General features: G+C 38.4%; 1 protein-coding gene across 2 annotated transcripts in view; it reads right to left on the bottom strand.

Annotated features, from left to right (window-relative positions):
• The window catches only part of rbm20 (RNA binding motif protein 20), a 58,249-nt gene that overhangs the window by 17,936 nt on the left and 14,076 nt on the right, over positions 1–26,237 (bottom strand). Inside the window, exons 1-4 of one of the 2 annotated variants that reach the window (XM_035957108.2) lie at positions 14,547–14,997; positions 2,948–3,992; positions 1,359–1,423; positions 850–959 (exon numbers count right to left, since the gene is read on the bottom strand). In XM_035957108.2, coding sequence (XP_035813001.2) covers positions 850–959; positions 1,359–1,423; positions 2,948–3,992; positions 14,547–14,563 — 1,237 coding nt within the window. In that variant the 5' untranslated portion in view covers positions 14,564–14,997. Of the gene's footprint in view, positions 1–849; positions 960–1,358; positions 1,424–2,947; positions 3,993–14,546; positions 14,998–26,237 lie in introns of those variants that run through there. The other variant, XM_023289934.3, reaches the window with a different exon arrangement.

Below are 26,237 nucleotides of genomic sequence, written 5' to 3'. Positions count from 1 at the left end.
GTTGTGAATAGATCTGCAGGTTTTCAGTTGGGTTGTTCTAGCAGTGGTTTGGTGTTTACAATGGACAATTTGATAACTTTTCAATTGGAGAATTAGATATTTCTATAATACATATCCAGATGTTAAAATTCATTTAAGCAACAAAAACAAAAACAACCCCCCCCCCACACACAAAACAGCATAACAAAAGCAAAACAACATCCAACAACAAGGTTTTCTAAGTTTAAAATAAATTGAATTAGTTGAATTTGCTGTAATTATAATATTATGGCTTTAGAATGCCTGTAAATAGCACATGATCCTGGCCTACTTGTAATAGTTGTTTGGTGCTATAAAAAATACAGTACTAGGAAGGCAAAGAAACTGGATTGCAACTGTTTTTAAGCCGAGACTCCTCAAAAATCAGTTTCATGAAAATTAGGCACAATGTGCATTTAGATCTCCTGTTTGTGGTTTGTCTTTATGTAAGTGCATGTCAAGAAATAAGGGATATGTAATGCGAGAGAGAGATTTTATCGATGTGATTGAGAACAGGTGCTGAATCTGTTTATGTGGAGAGACAACACAACAGAAGTCACACGGTTTGTGTGTTTACTGTTCTAAATGTACCAAAAGTTATTAAATGCTCAACAAGCGCTATAGTCCACAGTATTTTAGATTGAAAAACAGCTTTTTCTAACAGCATGCAGCATCGTATCAAAATACACTGTGTCAAGTTATAAAAATATATTGCCTCATACTCTCACGTAACTCTAAAAATAGTCCAGCCATCAGAAAAAGCATCACTGTTGAGTTGCCATTTAGAAAGAGGTTTCTTGGTTGGTGGTGGAGACAAACAGGTTATCCTACCTTGACTTGCAGCAGAACAGGCCATGGTGTTCGTTCCTGCAGCGTTCAGATTTCCATCAGAAGGCCTGCCGACGGCATAGTGAGCAGCTCCAGCTGATACCACCGCTGAGCTGCAACAATCAGAGAAGGCTGATTTTAGCTGCCTCTCCCCTGCCTTCCTCGCTCATATCTTGTGACAGTGCTCATATTCATAGAAAGATTAAGACAGCTGTATATAGAACAAGGAAAAGGGAAATAAAAAGCTTCCAACACTGAAGGGAAGTTCGCCCTGAAGTGATCAACATGACGTTGAAGTTGAAAAAAAATTTATGTAAACACAGCTGGTAAGATGGCGGGCAAACTGCCAAGCCATGTCAGGGATAAATGAATAAAAAACAGAACAAACTATGTGCAGCTACAAGCGTTGTGGATATCTTACGGAGAGACTCAGAAGTAAAACAACAGAAGAGCATATTTTGCAACCTGCTTTAAATTATTTCCAGTAAAGTTTGGAGCTGGAAAAATCTCACCTTTCAGCTGTATACAATGTTCGATTCTGCAAGTGTAGTTTTCCCTTCACATGCTGGTCCCAGTCCTAAAAATACACAAAGAAGTGTGACAAAAACATGAAGAAATAAGTGGAGAAACCCAACAGATGCAAATGCTTCCACACAGCTGCACTGCATGGTACAATTAAGTGATTAATTTACAATCACACTCAGTTGATTCCGATTTTCTATCAAGATGGCAAGAGATAAAGTGACTTTGAAAAGGGGTTTACTGTTGGGGCACGGATGGCAGGAGCTTCAGGCACAGGCTGTTCAAACAGCTATAGTGTTTCTACAGGAACAATGACATCTGCATTTAGGTCTATGGGAAAGACATCAGATAAAAGGTCCAGAAATTGTGGTTGACAGTGCACATCTGAACGCTTTAATGCTCGTGCATGAGTGACAAAAAAACAGATGAGTAAACCAGACTGTCAACAAGAACGGTTTTTTGACACTTAAATAGAGAGAGATATAATAGAAGAGTTGCAGTGCAGAAACCACTTATGACAAAGCAGAATGCACATTTGAGAATTTAGTAGAACAGAAAACCTAGTAGGCACTAATCTACAGAGATGTGGAAAAAAGCTGATACAGTTAGATGCACGTGTGACGTAGACCATGAAAACACTACAGGCCTTAGAGGGGATCCAGTGGCTCTGTGATGCCTCAGGGGACATTTTGCTGGAATAGTTTAGGCCCACTTTTCCCCTTAGAGGGAAGAATCGCTGCAAACCAGTGCAAAGTTGTTTTAAGTAATCACCTTTGTCCTATGATGAAACATTTTGATTCTGATGGGAGTGGAGTCTTCCAGAATGACAACAGGGCATGTGGGGTCACTGAATGGTTTGAGGAGTATGAAAATGATGTGTATTATACTCTATGGTCTTCACAGTCACCAGACACCAACACCTATGGGGGATTTTGGACTGACGTCTTAGACAATGCTCTCCACCATGATCAAAAACGGCAAATGAATAGATATCGTTTGGAAGAATGGTGTTCATCCCTCCAGTTGAGTTTCAGAGACTTGGAGAATGCATTTGGCATGTGGTGGCCCAACACCTTACTGAGACACTCTATGTTGGTTATTCCTTGGATTTGTCACCCTGCTGTACACATACACTCAGTCCAAACATCAAACAGTTGTCCAAACAGCTTGTACACACTAAGCCCTTGCTTAGTAGCTCTGACATACCCTCTTGTATATACTCATGTCTGGGAGTGATGAAGGAGACAATATCTTGGATTAGTTTAATAGTTAGGTGCTAACCCTCAAATCCAAACGTTTTCTTACAGTCTATAAGCTATTTACTGGCTAAAACGCCCATTTTCTCATCTTAAACCAAAACAAATTTTATTTGAGTTTTTGAAAATCTTGAATGTCCCCTGACTTTTTTTTTTGAAAGACAAACTACACTGTGTATTCTTTAATTGAGACATGAAATGTCAAATATTATACTTGCTGGTGAATGTTTTTTGTTTTTAGAGCTACAATCACATTTACATAAGATGCAATTCTGACATCTATATACTGTACACGTTTATATTTTGACAGATCAGGTACTCACCTTAAGGTTGTAGACCTTCTTGTCACAGATGCTACACTGATGTGGCAGTTGAGTGGGTGTCACTGCATGGAAATCGTTGACTTGATAAGGTTGAAGTATCCTGGTACCTGAAGATAAGGTTTCCTCACTTCCATGAAGAGGCTGGTAGCCTCCAAACCCCTGCGTGCCACTTGAACCAAATGAGGAAACCACAGTACTGCAAATTAACTTGGGGTCAGGGGTTGGCTCCTCTGGGTTATACAATTCAGTTCTGGACCGAACTGGCTGCCCAGCTGCTGCCCAGACGGTAGGATTAGAAACCATATCCACCTTTCCAGTGTGAGTCAAGTTAGCGTGGCCCTTCCACTGCTCCTTATGCCCAGTGGAGTTATAGATATTCATTCTCTGCTCATTGACATTATACCCAGCTTGTTGCCCTTTCAGATCCTGCCCATAGAAATCTCTGTGAAAACCAACATTGGTCACGTTCTTTGCCTGAGTATTAATCACTGAGTACTGTCCATCGCCAGCAGTGGCTGATGCTGCAGACGTCCCTCCACTAAAGTTGTACTGAAGACGCCGGTCGGTATCACAAGGGTAAGTTGATCCTGATTTTTTACCAAATTCCTCACCCTCTTGGCCCATTGTGCCCCCTCCACAAGGATGGCTCAGTCTCACATTCCCTGGGTTTTGGCTGAATCCACCACCCACCAAGGCCCCCAAGGCTGAATTTGAAGATGGGAAACCCAGCACCCCTGTGGGGAAGGCACCCTGTGGATTCCCAACCATGGATGACGTCCGTAGCTGATTAAACAGGGGTTGGGACATGTTGACATTGGAAAGAACCTGACTGAGAACAGTGGCAGCAGTGGCCGTATTGCCTCCCTGAGCCAGTTTGAGGCGATGGAGGGCGAGCTGGGCCTGGAGCTGAGCAAGTTGGAGGCTGGCTGGGGTCAAGAGGAGCTGCTGGTTCTGCTGCTGAGGCCCCGTCTGTACACTGCCTGGTAGCTGGATGCCCACCTGGAGGCCCTTCTTATCAGTATTGTCCAAAGGGACCGCAGTGATGCTGCAGAAAATAAAGCATCACATGTATTAGAAATCTCACAGGACATTTTCATGTAAGGTGTTGAGGATGATAGGTAGAGCCGATACAGTCACTGTTCTTACTGTATAGATTGCTTTTTAACTTTTCAAGACCTGCTAGCATGAATCCACTTTTGCACCTGTTGACCACAACACGCTCCTAAGAACTTCAAGTATGCAGATGACACAAGCAAGTCCAATTCCCTGCGATTTATCACTTCAATATGCAGAGGACACTGTAAAAAATGTACATAGTAGCAATATGACACAAGTCACCAGGGAATACACATGCACAAAAGCAATGCTGTTTGCAACATATCTAAAACAGCAGGAATATTAGTGGTCCACCATCTTACGTGCCTCTTGGCTGCTGTCGACACCAAACAGCTGCAGAGTCATCTGAAAACTTCATGCTTATTCACTTTAAGTTTTACTCACAGTCTAACACGTTCACTTACACAGTAAAATCTCACTTATAAATGTTACAGTCCCCTAACATTAATATGAAAGTACTGGGGTATCAAGTTTGTTATGTAGAGGTGTCAGAGTTGTTGTTGATCATAATGAAGATGATGGTGTATGTAAACATCAACCACAATGGCACATGTGGCTCAGTGTATGCATAATATGGATATAGCTTCACAGCTCAGTGTTTAGTATGTGGGCCTGAGGCATTATTTCACTGTAACATGTGCAGGATTATACCATCTATTAATCCAACATTACACTGCATTGTACTGCAGTCCTCCCTCCTTTCTTTCAGCAGCCTGCAGTCTCTGTCGACCTATAGGATCTGAAAACCACCGAGCAAGTGTGTGGAGTATGCTCCTGCAGCTACATCTCAGTAAAGCACACAATACTGCATTCTTGATATTCCCTCTGGGTAGTGGTAACGAAAAACGCATCTATTATATTTGCAGGGGACCTCGGAGGGTTTATGCTTTCTCCTCCTTTCTCTCTGTTCTGTAGTCAACTGACTGGGAATCTGGAATTTTACACTGATCAGTAGTTTGGGTTTGGAGAGCACAATCAGCTGATGGCTGAGGTAACCAATACCCTTGCTTCTGCTGGCTCGGTTTCCCAGCGTAACAAATGCAAAAAGCACCAGTAAAATCAAAAAAAGTCTGTTTACGTACACAGTATCCATATCAGAGGGAAAATGTTGAGCAGAGAGAATTATTGACAGGTAAAGAGCAAGAAGTCAAATACATAAAGTACAAAACACAATAATGTTACTGTTACTGGACTATTATAGCATATAGGATTATAGTGTCTTGTATGATTTATTTTTTGCTGATATTCTTATTTTAATTATTGCTTTGTATGCTTATAAATGTAATTTTGACTGTAAATTTTGTTTAAACAACTTTAATGTCTGTCCAGGCGCTACAGGTGAAGCCTGTTGTTAGACCAAACACAGACAGGTTGAGTAATGTAATTTTAATTTCTTCGACAAAAGCAAACGCATATTAAGTGAAAGAGGAACAGCTTTACAGGACACAGTTCAGATATCAAGTACCTATTTTCCTACCGCTGCTCTGTACTACCTACAACACAAACTGCTGTAACAGAAAACCTTAGAACCACATCATCCACTGCTGCTGTGACCCTGTCTGACTGCTCTGCCTTTTCAATTTCTGATGTATGCTCTCACATGCTATCTAAACTTAGTCTACTCAACTATTCATCACATCATCTATGCTAAGCACCTGGCACTGGCCGGCCCAGACGCTGCTCCGATCTCTGCGTGCAGAGCTCTTTTGAGACAAAGCTATCGTCGGCCAGAAAGTTTACATGCAGAAAAAACACTCACGCATTGCAATTATGGTTATTTGCAATCATGTTTAAGATCCTGCATAAAACTGCAGATATGGAGAGCTGATTATAAACTGTGCTGTGGTTGTCTTTAAATATGAAAACAATTCATAAGACATTTTCAAATATTAATTTATGCAACTCAATCTTGCAGAGGATTATCACATCCAGGTCTGTCGTCCTGCTGGCTTCTTTAGTTGTGATATGGTCTTATGATTACATCACCACATCATAAACTCATCATATCAAAACCATCACTCATACTCCTGCTGGACTATAAATCATCCTGCTGTAAACATACAGCCCTGAAAACACACCCTTGAGCTGGAAAATGAAAACTCAATGAAACTTTGTAAGCTTGTTTTGTGTTTTGAGATGACTGAACAACCTAAAAATCTGCAGCTGACTTAAGACCTCATGCTAAGATACTGTATTACGGTAAAGGTTGTGCATTCACAGTTGATTTTTTTAAAATCAAACTACTCCATAGTGCAGGTGTGGTGGCTCAAATATAATAACAGACAAAACAATAAACACTATGGTAGAACCAGATAGTTGCATAATTATGTAACAGATTCCGTGTTAATGACTTAGTTACATTAATATAACTTTACTCTTGTCATACACATTCCATTTATTAGACATACTCAATGTTACAGCCTATTACTTAATATTACTGCAAACATTTGATAAGCATTTAAGACAAATACAAATGTTTTCTGTTTGTTGCTCTCCCTGTAAAGCATTTTGTCAAGAAAAAAATTATTTAAAAAAATGTGTTTAATAATCAACCCTCCCCAATATAAAAAATAAATAGTTGCCAAATTTTGTGTATATCAGTATTTATTTATTTTGTTTGTTTTTGCAATGCATACAGCTTATACTAATAAACCATACTATACCATAGTAATGCACAATCATGCTCCACAGTATCCGGACTTACACATGTACCGTAGTTATGATCATTTGCTCATTTTGGACAATCGACAGCCTCCAGTCTCTGCCGATCGTACACACTCTTAAGTGAACAAGCATGCTGATGGAGAGATATGCTTACACCATTCCAGCTTATGACTCAAAGCTATAAATACTGGAGTTGCCCTCTGCCATCCCGATATGCTGTGTCCTTAATAGACTAATATGGACTCTTGGGCAGCTGGCACTGTGCACCAGACACTTCAGACCAATCTTGTGATGACGATAGGGAACATAGGTGTCAAATAAACTTCAACCAGGTGTGGAAGGGAGGAGTTTAAAACAGGAAGAGATATGAATAGTGAGAGAGAAGAGCTTTATCATGGTGTATATTGATTAATTTTATAAACAAAGTTACATGCTAAAGGAATTTAATATTTATTAGATAATATTTCAGTATATGCCTTATTCTTCCATGTGGTAAATGACAAATTAATGAACCCAGTGATTCAAAAAATTGGGTGAATTTTATGTAAACAGACCAAAGATTGGATAAATCTGAAGCATTCTTTAGTCTCTGCATTTGAGTAGAGAGCAGGGTGGAAAAGTGGGAAACTGGGAATATAAACAGCTTTTTAAATATTAAATAGCAGTCAAACCAAAAGAGTTTACTTCTGAGAATATCTGCTAACTTGTGGAACACAGGAAACCAAACTGAGGCTGCTGCAAGGCTTTCAGCAGCAGCCACAAATATGTGACTAAGTTTAGAGACGCATAATAGCAAAAGCATCTTTCTTATCTGTTGCACTAAATTGTTATTTTAGTAAATGTCTGAATAAAATTATAATCTCAACAAACCTCTAAAGTGTACCAGACAGCCTTGAATGAAGTCCGTGTAAGTTCAAATTATTTTAATCCTGCTACACACTTGTACTGTTGCACAAATTATATTAGAATAATGTCACTTATGAGCTCAGAATATAGCAGTCAAAGCATATGTTTGTCGATGATGCTTTGACCTATGTTTTCATTTATTTTTCAAATGTAATGTCATGCATGTTTTCCAGATTTTCTGTTGCCGTTCTTCAGGACTGAACCTCTGGCAAACAGCAGGCAGAATTAGCTCAGTCTTCAGAATAGCTTCATGTGGACATGTACATATAAACAAAAGGGCACATTTCCATGCTACAATATATTTCTGTTTTGTTTCACAATGAATAATAATAATAAAAGAAAAATCTAAATGAAAAATCACTTACACCAGGTTAAATAAAAATCGTATAATTTTAGTTAATGTACAGCATCCAAATTATAGTGAGTATAGAATTTTGGTCATCTGTAGGTCAGATTGTGAGTGAAACACATATAAAATCAAAGTGATGGCTCAGTTTTAAGCAATCCACAATATCATTTGCTTATATTCTGAGTGAAACTTTACTCTTTCTGCTAGTTCCCATTTCTTTTAACAATCAGCAATGCAGCCTTCTGTTGCTGCAAATTTGGTCTGTCCAGATATATTTGTTATTTTTTACATTTTCATTTACCTTGACCAGGATTTACAAAGTTTCTATTAGGAGTATAGTGGGAAGAGTAACCTAGAATTTAAAAACAGAGGCTTCTGCACTGGAACTTGATCGGATAAAAGGGTACTGAGAAATTTGTGGCGTAAAAAAAAAACTGAATTAAAAATAAAATGTTTATTCCTTAACACTCAACAGCCTGGTGAAAATTCTGCTGCTGTATTTTCAATGTATTGACAAACTATGTGTTGTTTGTAATCAAAAGTCTTGCATTTTTAGAATCCAGTACAGCACCGACAGCTCCTTACATTGTAATAAGAGTAGTTTTGTGTCTTTTCTGTCATTTATAGGAGCACATAGTTATTGAATGCGGTACACGCTATTTTAAATCTAAGTCCAGTGAACAAAATACCTCCACATTTTGGGTATTCTTCAGTAAAAAGGAGGGTTAATGTTGAGGGGTTATATGAATGATAATAATACGATTTTAAGCTGCCGTCCACTGCCAAGATTAGACTTTCTTATCCAGAATAAGTTGAATGTCAGGTACAAAGCCTAACAAGAAGAGTTCTGGTCTGCAGCAAATGGCCTGATAAACATTCCAGCTTCTTTTCCTGCTCAACGGTGCACCACAAAAGCATAATTCCAAATATCCAGCTATGACTTCACCTTATCACGCTGTAATTTCTTTCAATTATGATTGTCCACAGCACAGTGATCAAACCGTACTGTAGAAAACTCTTAGTGAAATATATAGTTGACAAAACTTCAGAAAGCATGCATCGATGGTAGAAGAAAGGAGTGAGGCATGTTGGTGTGAACAAAAACAGCTTGTATGTACAATTACTATCAACATTTGACAGTTATTACATATTATATACATACAGGTAATTAAAAAAAAAATCGCATGACTATGATTTAATACAGTCTAGAGGCCAGTCTCAACTCTATTCTGTTAGAAAATACAACAAAATAACAACACAAGCATTTAAAAGCTATGGGACACAGTCCAAACCACAGCATTAATTACACAATCCTAGTTAAGTCAAATATGTCTCTTTTTAAGGTTAGTCCCGGAGAATAAACTGTTCTGTTGAATTCAAAGCCATATGATTGTACTTGCATAACTCTCACACATCTACAAAGAGCAACGACGGCTCCGTAGTCATAACAAAATGACCTCAGAGCCTCACCGGAGGAAGTAACAAATTAGAGAAAGGATTCAAGTCCGGTCCAGCTACACAGCAGCCTTCCACTGAAACATCCAACAAAATGTCCAAACACACCGCAGCTCCACAGAGAGCCATAAATCCTCCCTCTGCGCAGATCCCAACACACTGCAGCTGACAGGACGCCACAACACAGCGACAAAGCACACCTGGACGAAGTGGAAGAAACACACAAACCTGGAAAAGCTCAGGCAGTGGAAGCTACACTTCTGACACTAAACTGCGCTCTGCTCCTCCATAGTGTGACCTCTGGCCAGCCGCTCACTTAGTCCCTCTAACATGACGAGCAGCGTTAGCACATGTACACCAGCAGAACATCACTGAGAGGTCTTTACCCTCATGTGAGTGACGCTGCTTCCCTGTGTTAGAGCAGACGCATGTGCTGAAAAGCCACGAGTGGTCAGCGTGTGTGTGTGTGTGTGTGTGTGTGTGTGTGTGTGTGTGTGTGTGAGGACCGGAGTAGACCAACACAGAGTATTTACAGGGGAGGCCTTTGGGTAAAGCTGTGCAACCCCAAACCCGCAACTTCCACGGTGGCATTAAAGAGTCAACTGTCAGGTTCAAAGTGGCGAAAAGCTGTAAAACTTGATCTAATTACTCCTGACCTACGACCAGTGTCCATCTTACATGGGAACACATGGAAGATAATAAATCAGGTTTTCCATCAGTCCTCTTGAAGCTGCGTAAAAATGCTCTTTTTTTTCTTTCTGTTTTTTCTCTATAGAACCCCAAGCGATCTGGCACTAACTCGGAAAATGGGTTTGATTTCCTGGCAGTTACTTCCGCTGTTTCCTAAATGTTCCTGGTGATGGACAGGCTCTGCTTAATATAATGTCAATGTAATGTATAGCAGTAAAAGTGACCTGAGTTTAAAGCAATGCATTTTTATAACATTGTGAAAAACCTGTAAAGATTTCTTTTTTCTATGTTGTAACCAAATATGCTGCCAAAAGCAAAAAAAAAAAAGAAAAAAGAATACAAAACACAGATGACTGTCATTTCTATTGAGAGGTTGAAAATCCTACAATAAAAACTTCAAAAACCTGAAATGTAAAATCTACATAATGCTTTTCAGATTGAGATATTGCTTTATAAATTAATTTATAGTGTGTTTTTTTTTTTTTTTGGTTTGTAAAATGGAACTTCTAAATTACCAGAAAGTGTGTTGAAGTTATTTCTTTATGCAACAAAACAAATATTTTAAAAAAAGTAAATTACCGTGTGATAATGCAGTAAACAAATGATTAAGTTAGAATCTTCAAAACAACCCAACTGAAAATCCTGGGAAGTCACTGTAAACATCACACGCTGAAGCCATAAAATTGTAGATGCATGACATTGACAAATTTTAAACAACCAGCCTAAAAAATGAACATATGGAGTTGTTTCTTTTTTTTCTCTCTCAGTGTGAATGATACGCTCCTAATTTCTGCTTTCTATATAAGATGCCGCCTGAAGGAGCGCGACAAGCTTGAAACCCACTGCAACCAGAGAAGCTGCTATTCCAGGCCATATGTTTGTTCTTTATGTCCTCTAGTGTCCGCGCTGTGTGAACAAGCTAAACAAATTACATTTTAGATGTAATTTACATTTAAGGATGTCATTCTGTTTTTTTATGAGCAAAATAAACCTGAATACTAATTTTCTTATATGCAATATTTGAGCTAAAGCACCACAGTAATGAAATGTGTTTATATGTTAGCAATGGATTTCTTTTTCTGCCTTTAATAAACAGTTTTATAAATGTCCTGTTTGGATTTTTGATTTCATGCTTTATTATTCGTCAAAGATGTCAAAATGTCGAAATTAAAAAACAATTTCCCTTTCTGTTTTTAATTTAATCATTAGTTATTTATTTTTGGTTTATATTAGCGGTGCCTAAACAACATGATTCAAAATTACAAAATCTTTTTTTTTTGCATATTTTGCAAATGAAAACAAAACAAACATACTATTCACATAATATAGGCATGTAATTGATATAGAAATAATATATAATATTCAAGTAAAACACATGTAACCCCCCAGTTCGATTATATTTTATATCCTGATTTTTTCAATAGTGCTGTCTATAAATTTTTTGCAACTGTAAACAAGCACTTTATCTAAGCACAGAAGCATTCAGCTCTCAGAGAGGCTTCATCCTGACAGATTTACAGTCTCTCCATCTGTTAGCATCACACCCAGACAGCAAAGAGAGAACAAGCTGTTTTTTTATCCTGTGCCTACCATACAAGCTATACATAAAGGAAATCATTATCATTATTATTGTCATTATTATTATTATTATTGTTAAGGATAAGGATAAACTTTATTGATCCCACAGTGGGGAAAGTTCACCATTACAGCCGCTCCATAGAAAAGTATAAAGTATAAAGGCAGTGCAAGAATAAATAAGAAAAAAAAAACACAGTGCAAAAATTGCAGATAACATTATATACAGATTTTTTTTTAAAATACCATGTAGAAGACTATATACAGGAGGGTGAGGTATCAGTTATTGCACATAAGTAGGTGGATGCATGTGTAAATTGGGGGAAGAAAAAAGTGCGGCAACAAACAGTACACAGTGAAGTTTTACTATTATTATTATTATTATTATTATTATTATTATTATTATTGTTAAGTGTAGGGTACATCAGTTGCTAAGCATCAATCAGACCCATTTATGTGGCCTCACAGGTACTCAGTACTAAATCTGACATTAAAACATCCATAGTATATGACCACTATATACACACAACGAGGAAGATATCTGACAAATCCAACAGACAAATACAATAAACTCTGAAAGAAAAGTGATTATCCTAATACTATTTTGTCCTGATATGTATATTTAATTTTTTGTTCAGTTCTTTTCTGTTTTTTGTTGTTATTATGGCTGAAGTCTCCCGTGATGCTGGATGCTCCGTTGGGGAACTGTCCGGTCTTGGTGAGCAGCTGCAAATGTGAGTAGGTGGTGCTGGATGGGTGTGGGAGCTTTAGTTTCAAAACTACAGCTGGAAATGCATCGAAAGCCACAAATCCTCACCTAAAAATCTTTCAACCCAGTGAAAGATTTTAATCATTGAAGCTGTAGAAATTACACTAATAATCTTTAAAAAACATTTTTATCTAATTACATTTTTTTCTATTATTTGTATTTGTTGTGTTTGTTTAGCAAATCTATGCATAAACAATATAGGTGTATGCACACACACATATACAACCACCCACGCTCTTATGCATAACAAAACACAGTCAAACTCTTGCACACTGCATTTTAGGTGCATAACCTCTTTACTTGTTATTTAGGACTTTTCTTGTTTTAAAATGAATGTTATTTTTCTTTGTTTTTTAATCATGTCTTGTGAGGATATAGCAGAGTACAGAAAATGGATGGATGGATGGATGTGTTGTTGTTGCACAGTTTTGTGGAACAGTCACTTTGCATTTCACTGCCAGTGCTGTATGAACATATGACAGATAAAATCTCTTAAATCTGAATCTGAACCTTGAATCTGCTATTTCTTGCCCCTGTGTTGTAGGACAGAATTTCTAGTCAGACACGTGGTAAGTTGCTTCTCTGTGGCATATGAAGACATTACATTGACTTTCATTTATCTCCTGAAACCTTACCCCAACCACAGTCACTACATGTTTAACCTTAACCTTAAACTAGAATATATAATAATTGAGGGTCCTGATTTTTGTCTCCAAAAGTAGGTCAAGTCTCCACATTATGAGAAAGATTTATACCCATACAACACGAGTAATACACACAAACACAGTGTAGGTGTCTTCTAAAACACTTTTCCTGTGGCCCACTAGGTGGAGCCACATATTGGCATTACAAGCCCCAGGAGGTGAGACAAGGATGTCAGTCTGCCATATGAGGGCACTGTACTCATTGTAATCAGCAATCAGCTTGTTAGAATGAGAGTTACAGTGTTTACAGTTTACAGGTAGTGATTTACATGCGCCACTTTGATGACATTAGCAGCTCTGGTGCTTCATAAATTCTTCTTCAACCCCATACACAGAGGTGGCATATAGACAGAATGTGGAAGAATATGAATACGTACGCACAGGAAGTAACAGGAATACTAATCAAGAGGAGCCGATGCAACCCTCAGTCTTCCTAATAAGGCATAAACACTTACTGACATTCCAGAGCCTTAATTTAACTTTTCATCAAATGAGACACATAGCGGCGGCATGCACAGTCAACACATAGCCACCATCAAGCTATGAAAGATGGGCTTCACGGGGCCTGGTATGAGTGAGGAAGCAGGGTCAGCTTGCTTTGCTCCGCATTTGGCGCAGTTGCAAGGGGGGTGACTCCTGATTTATTGCACCCCGGCAATGGGGTGAGATATCTTGGCCACAGAGACGCAGGGTCTAGCCCTTCATGACCCCCATAAGGCCGGCCCATCAACTCGGAGGCATCACTTTGATTCATGCCGTGTTTCTCTGAAGATGCTTGTAAAATGGTCAGATTTGTCCTGGGGATCAGTCACGGGGGTTTATGAAACGAAATCAAAAGACACACGGAAGTTTGTGAGGTAACTAGAATCGCTTGTCCTCGCCTCCTGGGCCTGTCAGATGAAACCTCCAAGTGGAGAGTCACGAACGAACACACATTCAGCCGAGAGATATGCAAATAAACCCTGATAGACCTCCTTCCACGTGGTAGCTGTGTGCTGATCTTGTTTCGACCATCAGGATGGTGGGATATCGGGGTCACAGAGAAACATACAGGTCAAAAGAACCCTTTGGACTTGACAGCTGCCTCGCAACTGTGGACTTTTAAGAGCATTCCAACAAATATGTCCCCGAGCAGCAATTAGTCACTTGAGGACTTTGGGGTGACACCTGTTTAAAGCTATGAAATAAAACATGATTGGACACTTGATGTCAAACAAAGTAAACAAAGCTTTCACATGGCAAAGCCCTCAAACGTAAACTATAAATTCTAACACCACGCTTTTTCAACACTCTTTTCTGGCCTATCGGGTGTTCTGCAGTCAGTTTTGATGCGGGAGTGCTGACAAGAGCCAAGAAAAGCCCTTAAGTTACCTGGGATCTGCTGACATTGAGTGTCAAACTGGGTGCTGAGAGCTGGAGGGCCAGGTGACTCTGGACTGCTTACTTGGACGCTGGACAGAGTGACATCAGAGATCCGTCTGGCTTGTCCAAGTGGCTGCTGGCAAGAAAAATAGAAGGATGGCGACCTCACGGGGAAAGACTAAACTTTGTAAACAGCAGCTATAGCCAGAAAAAAAATCCTTGTTGTTTCTTAATCCTCCAGGAAACAGCTGACAAAGTAGGGATTACATAAAAAAAATTAAAAAATCATGTTGTTCCTTGGTCAGGTATTGTTGTCTAAATTGGATTAGAGAAATATTCGTATGGGGGGAATTCAAGTACAGGAACCATCACAAGACTCGGAGGTGAAGTAATATGAGGAGTGGGGGAGGATTGTGTTGGCTTGGACAACTGAGCTTGACCAGCCATTTTTCCTTCTGCTCCGAAATAGTTATTTATAGCTGCTGCCCGGGTGTAGACAGTAAATTTGCTTTTCACTGGCTGCTGTCATGCGGTGACACATTAAAAGTCTCAGTGTTTCTCTATGATATTCTGCAGCTCCAAATGTAAACCTATAAAAAAAAAGGACCATTACATTTCCCACTAGGCTCACTGATTAGTTCCGCTTATGAGCAGCTGCAGAGGTACAGTAAGAAACACCTGACTGGAGTCTTCCCCGGCTGTGGTCAGCAACATCAGAGCTATATTGGTGTACGAGGTGACGTAGCGATGATTCCCACAACCCCTCCTTCAGCCCCGCTCTCCTTCCATCCTTCCTTTTCAGATCCCTCTCTCTCTGGTCTTACCTCACTCTCACTCCCCTCCGTCTCTGTCCAAAGCAAGCAGTGCATTTTACCATCTGTCAGTGCTGTCATGCTCGCAAATACCAATCACACCCAGCTGTGGCGTCCCACTCACTGACTCCTACCAGCCAATAGCAGCGCAGCTTCCTTCTCACCTCCCATGAATTCCTGAAATTCCTTCATTACGATTGAGCCACACCTTGACTAGCTATAGTGGTTCCTAATATATTTTGCAGTATTGTATTTATAGGGAGTTAGAAAAATTGTACATTCTCAAAGTAAATCACAGTATATTGTAGCATCGGTGATACAAAAAGTGTATTCACAGAAAACTAACAGCCACAGCCCAGTAACACTGCAACGGGTGGTTAAACATGTTGCCAAATGAGCTGAAAACTGGTGCAAAAATCATTGCATACGTCTCTGTTTGCTCAGTGTAACTTACACCAAATGTTATTGTTAGAATTAAAATATATCTACAGTATAGACATAGTTAGGGTTAAAAAAAAACACTGTTCAAAGAATTTATGAAAATCAACCTTAGCTTTCACATAATTAAATTGCAGTCATTGTGATTAAGACAAAGTACATCAATCTGTAAGCTATAATAATATTGTAATATTGTATATATCTGATGAAATTCAGACATGAATTTGCATTTGACTGCACATACTATATGAGCATGTGACAAATAAAAAACTATTGAATCTTGATAGTAGATATTTCCATTGTGTCAAATAATTTGAAGAAGGATTAGACTGAATTCAAACTGAGAAACCGTGAAAAAAAAAATTACCAAAAGTACAGAAAATATAATTTATATTTTACAAACTGTACGGCCTCTGATGTGAAATCAGTTATAAAGAAAGTCAACAGAACGCAATAATTGGAATAAGCCTCTACTTCTAAATTACTGGCATAAGTAGACATAACTTGACAAACTTTTTATGTCTGTTCCTTAAAAATAATGTGATTTTGTCTTTGTCTGACATTATTTTATATATATACAATTACATCAGACAAATATATATTAATATTGTGTATATCTGATGAAATTCAGACATGGTAATGGAAATGTTTCCATTCTGTCAAACAACTGGAAGAAGGCTGAATTCAAACTGAGGAGAGAAATGATCAAAAGCACAGAAAAGATGACGCATATTTGAAAAATTGAATGGCCACCGATGCAAAATCAGTTGCAAAGACATTTTTTTTTAGGTATTATATGGTACTTTTGTTCAACAGAATATAGTGATTGGAACAAAACGTCTGTTTAAATTACTGGCATAAGCAGACCTAAGTTGACAATCTATTTTATGACTGTTCCTTGAAAATAATGAGATTTTGTCTTTGTCTGACGTTATTTTTTATATTTAAAATATGTAGCCAATGATGCAAAATCAATCATAAAGGCACTTAACATTATCATTATTGTTCAACAGAATGCAGTGACTGAGAATAAACCTTTACTTTTAAATTACTGGCATAAGTAGACAGGAGTAAACAACCTCTATTTTATAACTGTTCCTTTGAAAAAAATATTACTTGGACTTACAATTAATTCAAAAGACAGAGACAGACAAAATATTAACATGATGATTCACATTATGGCCTATTGGTGACTCAGCTTTCTACTCTAACAGAGCAGAGAGGTTAAAATGATTATAAAGTAAACAGTAATTTACTATATATATCTTAGTTTACACTAATTGGTGAGAATCTGATAATAATTCTGCTAAAATTTCAATATTGACATCAGTTTAATTAAGACTGATTCCACCCGAAATGTGTTGATTTAACAGTTCAGTCTTCTTTTAATAATAATGTAAATGGATAACTATTATTATTTCAGATGTATTGAGATATCTAAATAAAGTGAAGAGGCACAGTAATAAAGATGGCAGTCTTGTTTGAAATAAAGAAAACAGATGGATCAAACATTCAGGGCAAAGCAGCCAATCACATGGTGGACACACAGCACAATACTGAGGGCTGACAGTGACAGAAAGTGCACTGCAGCCATATGGCTCAACATGTCTCATCTCAGGAAGCTGCTGGCATCACAGGCTGCTCAAATAGCCTTCAGTACAAATTAGCCCAAACAATGAAAGCAAGTGAACTTAACAACTTTTCCAACAGCTGCTGTGCAGAATCTGTAAATCGGCAAATGAAGTGCAGAGGAAAAAGAGGAAGTTGTCCAGCGAAACCCCAGCATGGGTGAGAAATCCCCCTCAAAGCCAGTGGACAGAATGGGTTGGCTATGCCCTGGAGTAACGACCATCAGGGGACTTCTCTGTTGAGCTCGGTCATTGAAATGATACACACTCGTAATGTAGACACAACAAAACAAGACTGTTCATTTTGTGTTAGCGTTTTACGGCTACAGCTATACAGCGTTGGGATCTATCTTTACTTTCAGTCACATAAACGAACCTAATCTGCATTTTTCCACACAGGATCTGAGACTGAGGAAACCGCAGCTGCTGACAGAAGGAAAGTTACGCTGTAGGTTTTGACTTACATGTTCAGAAAACGGTTGTGCATTTTATGAGGGTACATTTGAACTGCCTGTACAAACACTTTTACAAAGTAGAAATGATCATATTCCATTTTTTAATCATAGATTTTAAAAAAAACTCTGTTATACATGAACACACTGTATATGGATATACGTATGAGTATACACACATAACAGATAATAGAGGACTGGCACTGTTATTCTGTACCAAGTACAACCCCCAGTATGTCAAAGACACTCCTCCAGCATGACAGTGTCCTCTACCACAGTACAAGAACTGATCAGGAACAGCTCAAGGAATGAAAAAGGAGGAGTCAGAGTTGCTGAGCCCATCTAAGCGCTTTAATGAACCCAATCCACGAAAGCCCCACCCTGCAACCTGCAGGACTCCATGGACAAACTACCAAGATCCTGGTGTCAGACACCACAGGACACCATCAGAGGCCTTGTGTCTATGGCCTGACAGGTCAGAGCTGTTTTTGTGGTACAAGGCGGATCTACAGAATATTCACAGCAGGTAATATATACACAAACATATATTGCACAGTGAATTTACAACATATGGACTAACCCTTATGCTGTAAATTCACTGTACAAGAACAGAAACAGTACAAGATCAGATTCTATCCAAAATGCAACAAAGAGCCAGTTTTGTTAATAGGAAGATCAGGGTTCAGTTAATCAATATTAGGAAAGGTAAACTCAGAAAAGTACTGACAGACCTCTTATTTATCCACACACCATGTGGATCATTCATTACTCATCACTGATTCATGCAGCTATTCATCTCTTACAAAATGACAAAAGTTGGACACAACACAGTACAAATGAGACAGAAATCAGACACAAATCAATAAAAACCAGACACAAAACGGCCCAAATGACACACAAAAGGATGAAAACAAGACATAAAAAGACACAAAATGACAATATCAAGGCACAAAACGGTCCAAATGAGAACCAAAATGACAAAAAAACTGAAACATAACAACACAAATCAGACACAAAATGACAAAAAACAGTCACATAACAACACAAAATAAAAAAATAAAAGAATAAAACAAACAAATATGTTTAATATAGCCAGAAAGTGACACATTTAAAGCTTCAGCATTCTGATAGAAAAGTTTTATCTTCTGTTTACTTTTTGCAACAGGGACGAATGAATCCACAGAGTGCTCGGAGTTAGAAGCGTTGCTGCTCTGCTATCGTCACACTGATGACTCACTGACAGCTGTATCTAAGCTCATCCAGACACACAAACATGAAAACATGAGAGCAGTTTTGTTTGTTCCTTGTGCTGCCATTCTACAAACTTCCTCTTAAACCGTCACTTAGAAAAATGCAGAATGCAGAAGACAGAAACAAATCAGCCGTGCAATTATTGCCAATTGTGTAACAACGGCCATGTGAACGGGGAAGTCAGAGCCCACCAGCTGTGGCCTCCCACCTCCCTGAGGTGTAATTGATTAGCTGGGAGGTTAATTGACAGGAAGCTCTTTGGTATGGATTCTGACCTTGCGATGACAAACAGAAACCCTCCAGGCCTCCTCCCTCATCACACTGGGTATTTTCAGCGTTCCATTAGCATGCCTGATTCCTAATCTGCTCCTCAAACTCCTGGAAATGACAGCACTGCTCTACGATTTTCTCCTTGTGTTTGGGCATGTATCTTTACTCTTATCTCATCGTCTGTCTTCCTGTTTGTGCTTCACCCCCCCTGCACTGTTTTCCTCTGTGCAGACAAGCTTCCCCTCCTCCCTCAGCAGAGACACACAGACGTCTCTTCATCATCCAGGCCTGACACTCGATGATAGCAAGAGTAGAGTGGCTGATAGCAGCAGCCAGGAATAGGAGGCTGATGTATCATTGTTTCTACTTTGGAGGCAGCAACATGAGGTAGTTCTGGAAATGGAGAGTTTCACAATGCAGAGTTGTCGTTATGGGGCAGGAGTTCAACATGATTCTGAACAAAATCACAAACTACGTCCGTATTAACACTGTTCGACTTTTAAGATTTTTTTTTAAACTAGAGTGACAACAATTCAAAACTTGATTTCTATACTAAATAGTAAAAAACGACAGCAAAGCTACATTTAGTCTCAATATAGTGAAGTACAGCACTGTGCAATATCAGTATTTTTCTACTTACAGACAAATTAGTGCAACATGAACATACTGTGTCAGTATTTCTATTCATGAAAGAATTACTATTGATATGTGGTATATATGAGTCATTTGAACAATCTGAATATCCATATATAAAAGAACCAGTATTTTATTGTTTATTGTTTGTTTTTCTGATGATGTTCCCTACATATTTCGCATTGTATCATAGTTCTGAGCTTTTTCATGCAACAAAAGTAAAGCAGTAGTAGTTCTACCTGTCGATGTTTTTTTCTTTTCTTTTTTCTTAAAGGCACGTTAAAGTTATCTCATAACTCTCTTAAAACATCATCTGACTGCTGCATTGAGAACATGCTTCCTTTGTTATCTTGCTTTATGGAAAGACATTATATTATGTGTTACCTCAACAACATCCCCAAAACATCTTCAGAACATTGCAGGCAAAATGTTTTACCTTTGTTAATATATCTCATTACAGAAAGGTTTTATTTAAAACAAAACACTTCTGAGGCCTTGAAAAAGTCATGAAAACACGTTTTTGAATGTTGATTTTAGAACATCCTTCAAGCATCCTTTGAATGTTCATGAACAGTGTTTAAAATGAGAAATATCCTTAAAACAACATTTAAGCATTAGAATAAGATGTTTTCTTTAAAATATGATTGTAGATAATGTCAGCCAACGTTGTGGGAATGTTCCCTGTAATATCTTGTCAATACTCTTGATGACAAGTCCCTCATCTTTACCGGAAGTTGGATCGACACAAATAAAATTTGCATTGATGCCTTTAATCAAAATCAAACCGAGAGCAAAGCAAAATAAATGCAAATATGCTGTCAACCTTTCTGATGTGGGTTGGAACAAACAACAGGTGTGATCACACCTCTACACAGCCATCTAACCCAGTGTGGGTGAGTGTATGTACATGCACACAAATGTGCATGCAACAAGGTGGCAATGCTAGAAAAAGAGCAAAGTATAAAAGAGAATTACACAACAGGGATGAGGCAAGTGTAATGACAAAGTGAAGAGGATCTTTTTGCTTTTTTGTCGTTAGCCTACGTTAATAGATGAGCTGCCTAAGCAGTTATAAACTTTCTATTAGAGCTAAAGAGCTCAGAGCATTTTAACAATAACACTACCTCAGTGAGAAAAGAGAAAAAAAATCTGAAGTGTTACATCAACACAACGATGATGAATGACCTGGCCTAGTTTCCAAAGTAACTGTTTGAGCGTTATGTAAGGTTTGTGCTGACAGACAGTGCAGTGACTCACTCCAGACCCACAAACCTATACGTGACTCATCACTACACCCAAAATATACCAAAATCTGAACCCCTGCTGTTCCACACTTTGGGACACTGAACAGCACTTAAATTTTAGCAGGACTTCCGTCACAGATCAGACTCTTGGAATTGATGGAGATCTGCAAACCGAAGGTGGATTTAAGCTTCTGCATTAGACCGTAAAAGCTTCTCCAGGTAACGCAACTGAACTGACTTTCACCTCCTTAGAAATCTACATGTTTACAGGCTTCATGGGTTGAGTGAAGCTGTGCAGCTATTGTGGTTCTCTGTTCAGAGCACCCATTAGCCCAGTACACAGTGAATCAGAGATTTTCTAGTGCCGTTTGGGTTCAAAACTGTAAATTTCCATCCACTATGAAATGCACCACAAAGACATCATGACACACAAAATGTAGTACACTGAAGGTGTAAAATACCTTCAGTCATAACATTAAAAGAGACACAAAACTGGAACAAACCAGACACAAAATGACACAAATGAGACACAAAACAACAGAAAAACAGAAGTGAAACAACAGAAACAAAACACAACATGACAAAAACAAAACAAACAAGACACAAAATGACACAAATGAGACACAATGACAAAAATTGGACATAAAATGACAAAATCTGACACAAACTGACAAAAATTGGACACAAAATGTCAAAATCTGACACAAAGTGACAAAAACAACACAAAATGACAAAAAACATACACAAAAGATGCAATAGAGGCATAAAACAGACACAAAACAACACACAAAATAACACAAATGGGTCACAAAATGACAAAAATCACACACACAAAATTACCAAAACCAGACAATGACATAATGAGACACAAAATAACAAAAACTATACACAAAAATTGACAAAAAAATAACAAAAATCAGACACAAAAACAATGTAATGAGACACACACACACAAAAAAACTCACAACAAAAAATAAAAACCAGGCACAAATGACACAATAGAGACATAAACAACAAAAGGATGCAAATGAGACAGAAAACGAAAACAAACACAAAATGATAAAAAAGACACGACGTGACAAAAACTGTTGTAAATGTTGAATACGGTGGCAACAGCACAAAATCATCGCAACATAACAAAATATAGTACACAGAAGCTGTACACTACATCAGTCACACAATACAGCCTGTCTCCCTGTTGACAGAAGAAGACAAATGTCAGCTGCTGTCGCTATTTTCTTACTGTTCCTCCTTTATTAAACTTCTTTTTTTTTTTTTTTAAACTTTATACTGAAGATTATCATATAATAGCATCATTACAGCTACTCGCACCTTCACTCCTGGGTACAATACAGCCAGAATATGTTATAAATAAAGCTGCGCGTGAACAGATTTCTGCTATAAAGGTATATTTCACTGCTGTAGAGAGATATGTCTAATACAATGTCCAAAAATAGCAACTCTGTGGTGTCCAGGGCCTCAGATGTGGCGCAGATGTTCTGTCGTTTGTTTACGCTACAGAGATAATTAAGAATATCCGATGTATAATTCTGTAGAAGCGGTACATCCAAGTGTGAAATTCATCAACAGCTGTCCGCTCTTATCCCCCAGTGAGTCTTCTATGTAGCAAATAGTGAGTAAGTGAGTGAGCTTGGAAATCCATGATACAGTGAATAAATGCATATATAGAGGCAGCCTTACAGTTAGAGAAACAGGTTTGTGCAGGAAAAATGTGTAGGCAGGCAGTAATATCTGGGGTGTAAAGTGAAGGAAAGCATTTTCCTTATTAGCCCAGTTTAGGTCATTCCTTAATAAGCAACTCAGCATACTCTGTTGTGGCCAGCAGATGAATATAATAAATGCTGTGTCCTTTATCAGATCAAGATAACATAATTCCAGCTTTAAATCTGATGGAGAAACCTAATTCCTCGGGTACACATCCAAATAATCAAACAGATCCACAGATATGAACACTTAGTTATTTGTGAGTATAGAAAAAACATCTCTTCTCTCATTAAGCCATCTGTTTAAATGGTCTGACCGAAAAAAACGAAAAATAAAAAGCCTCAAGCTGCAGAGTCATGTATCGCTACAAGGAATTTATAGCTCATTACTTTTAATGCAGTTTAAATTTACACATCTTAGTCTAACCCATGGTGGGTTTAGGAGGCATCTGATTACTGACCAACTCCTTGTCAGCCCATAACTATGTTATTGTACAGTATGTAAACACATGCTCTGATTTCCTTTTCCGGTTATAACACTTTAATCAAATAAGGAATATTCTGATACTAAAAACGACAGTATAGCTACATGTACTATCTGAGGGATTCACTGAAAAAATTACCAATTTTTCCGAGTTTTGAAATAATACTTATAAATAACTGTGATCCACTCGTCGGAGCAGAGATTTTGGCATGTTGCCATGGTTTTGATTACAAGAAAGATAATATAAAGTGGTTTTGGTGACAGATTGATTGGTTCTCACTGGCGGCAATGTGGTCTCCTGTGAAACATTCTTCCTGTTGCCATCCTGCTCAGTCCATTTACATCTAATCCCTGAATGTAAATCTGCTCCAAAGTTCTGTGAGATCTTGTATTGTAAAGAAGAAGAAGAGCGTTTAAGTTAATGTGTAACTGTAGCTGATGCATTTCTGCCAAACAGAGCTCCTTTATCACAAAAGTTTTACTCTTTACGGCACCCAGGAGACGGAAGGTTGACTTCAACACAATGTCAAATGGCACAGTGAGGTTTCAGTGTTAATTCTCAGCTTTAAAGTCAAGATAAGCTGTGAAATAACTGTGGTCTTTTTATAGTCTCCCAGTAATTTAGGAAGTTAACATGAACTTCATTTGTGGTTACAAATTCTTTACAGTGGACAATCCCCAGATATCAGTCGGTAGTATCTTCTGTGTTAAAGCTTTCCCAGGCCTGTGCTGCAGACATCTTCATGCTTTCTTTGACTTTTTGTCATGAATTGCTTCATGGTTGCCTTATTTGTATGTTTCTGATTATTGTCTGTGTGGATTGTTCCAAAACTGGATCATTAAACACACATGAACAACAACAACTTGTCAATTCAAATGCATTGTGCTTTATCGAATCGACTGGATATTAATATTGAAACTCACCCTGACATCTTTACATTCCTACACAGTAGCAACAACCTTCATTTATCTTGACAACTGTAAGCTGACCTGCTCTCAGCTGTCAATGCATAATGTCAGCAGTCCTGCTCACCTGCTTCCTCTGTTGGCAGAAGCCGAAGTGGCCGAACACTCCACACTGGATATCACACATTGCTATACATTACCACTGGTGGCAGTGTATCTACAATTACAATTGCTGAGTTGTAAAGTTATATATTAACTCGACTTGTTAAGAACACTCCCGGCCCCCCGCCGGTGTTGGAGAGGATGTGGCATGTCTCATTTAATTTATGCATCACCCACCTGGTGCCCTCCAGACTGCCTTGCTTCTGAATGTATCCGACCGAGAACAGCCTCTACCATCATCTGCCTCGGCCCAGATACCCCGCTCACTTTTAGAAGGGCTAAAACAAATGGGAACGGGTCAAAAAGCAACATGAGCCCACGATATTACATGTCCCACTGTATCTTAATACCACCACAAATCACCAAGCTCCTCCATGTTGGAACCCATTGCCACATATGGTTAAAAGCGCATATATACATGTGAACATTGTGTATTTGCCTTCCTCGACATGAAACCATGTACAATTAGTGTAATAATTTAGTAAAAAAATAGAGGCGGTTAATTAGACTCAGTAACTCTAATGGTGGTAAAAGCATCCCCTTGATGGAAAAAAACTTAGACTTCCTGGTGGGTAACTTGCTGACCCAAACCCATAAATCTGGATCTGCAAGACAAGCGAGACGACACATGCAGAAGTTTTAAAATGTACACATGCTGCTTTATGGCCAAACAAGAGTTTGGTGGTGCCTGGGCCCTCTTTGCACTCAAAACGTATTAAGAAATCGACTTGAATAATCATAAGTGGTCGAGAAAGTGTTTCTGATGACAGTAATAGTACAAGTTAGTAACAGAAAGGAGATCAGATTCTGGTCAGAGTAGATCAAATAGTTTACAAGACTGTCAAACAAGTCTAGTGTTCAAGCATTGACTTCTGTGCTCCTGCCTCTCATGTGTTAGTGTACATGTGTCAGTGTGTGGGACCCACTGTGAGCTACGAGTTACGTTGCTCAGTCACATGAGTACTTCACGCTGTTTACTTCGCAGATAAATCCCACAGTGACAGAAATGCCACATTCTACTGTGTCCACTGGTGCTTTCTTCATATTACATTTACAGAACCCAAGAAGGAACAAGAGAATATGCCAACTTTGCAAACCAACATGTGCCCTGATGGTAAATCTAAAAGTGACGAGTGACACAAACAACTAAACTGGCTTTAGACTCCTCCACATGTAAGGACATAAGCTATTAAAGTTACAAACACGTGTCCTTCTCATCTCATTTCAATTAGGTATTTCAATTTAAAAAGATGAGAATTGTGTCGTCATATCTATTATTTATTCACAGCGATTTAACAGTAGCTTAATTTGAGTTGTTCTGATGAATAGCTTGGTGACCATTTCTTTATATGCCAAAACATCTGTTAAAACAAAACTCACAATGGGAAAGAGAAGGGAAGTGGATGCTGTTTAACCCAAACCGATTAGATTTTATATTGCATGTAGGCAATTAATACAAACACAGGCCATAAAAAAGGAGAGGATGCTACACAGATAAACAAAATAATATACTAAAAGAAGGATTTTTACCAGAAGTTAAATATGCTAATACCTTGACCGCATTAGTAAAATAAAAGTCCCCATATCAAATCCTGAGTTACATTATCTATACTAGCTAAATCGAAAGGTACAAAACAGAGAAGCACCACTATCTATTGTCGAACACTTTTAATCAATCTACAGATTTAAGACAAAC

This window comes from Amphiprion ocellaris, chromosome 4 (genome assembly GCF_022539595.1).
Source record: "Amphiprion ocellaris isolate individual 3 ecotype Okinawa chromosome 4, ASM2253959v1, whole genome shotgun sequence".
Lineage (NCBI taxonomy): Eukaryota > Metazoa > Chordata > Actinopteri > Pomacentridae > Amphiprion > Amphiprion ocellaris.
This window is presented reverse-complemented; position numbering and strand designations above follow the sequence as displayed.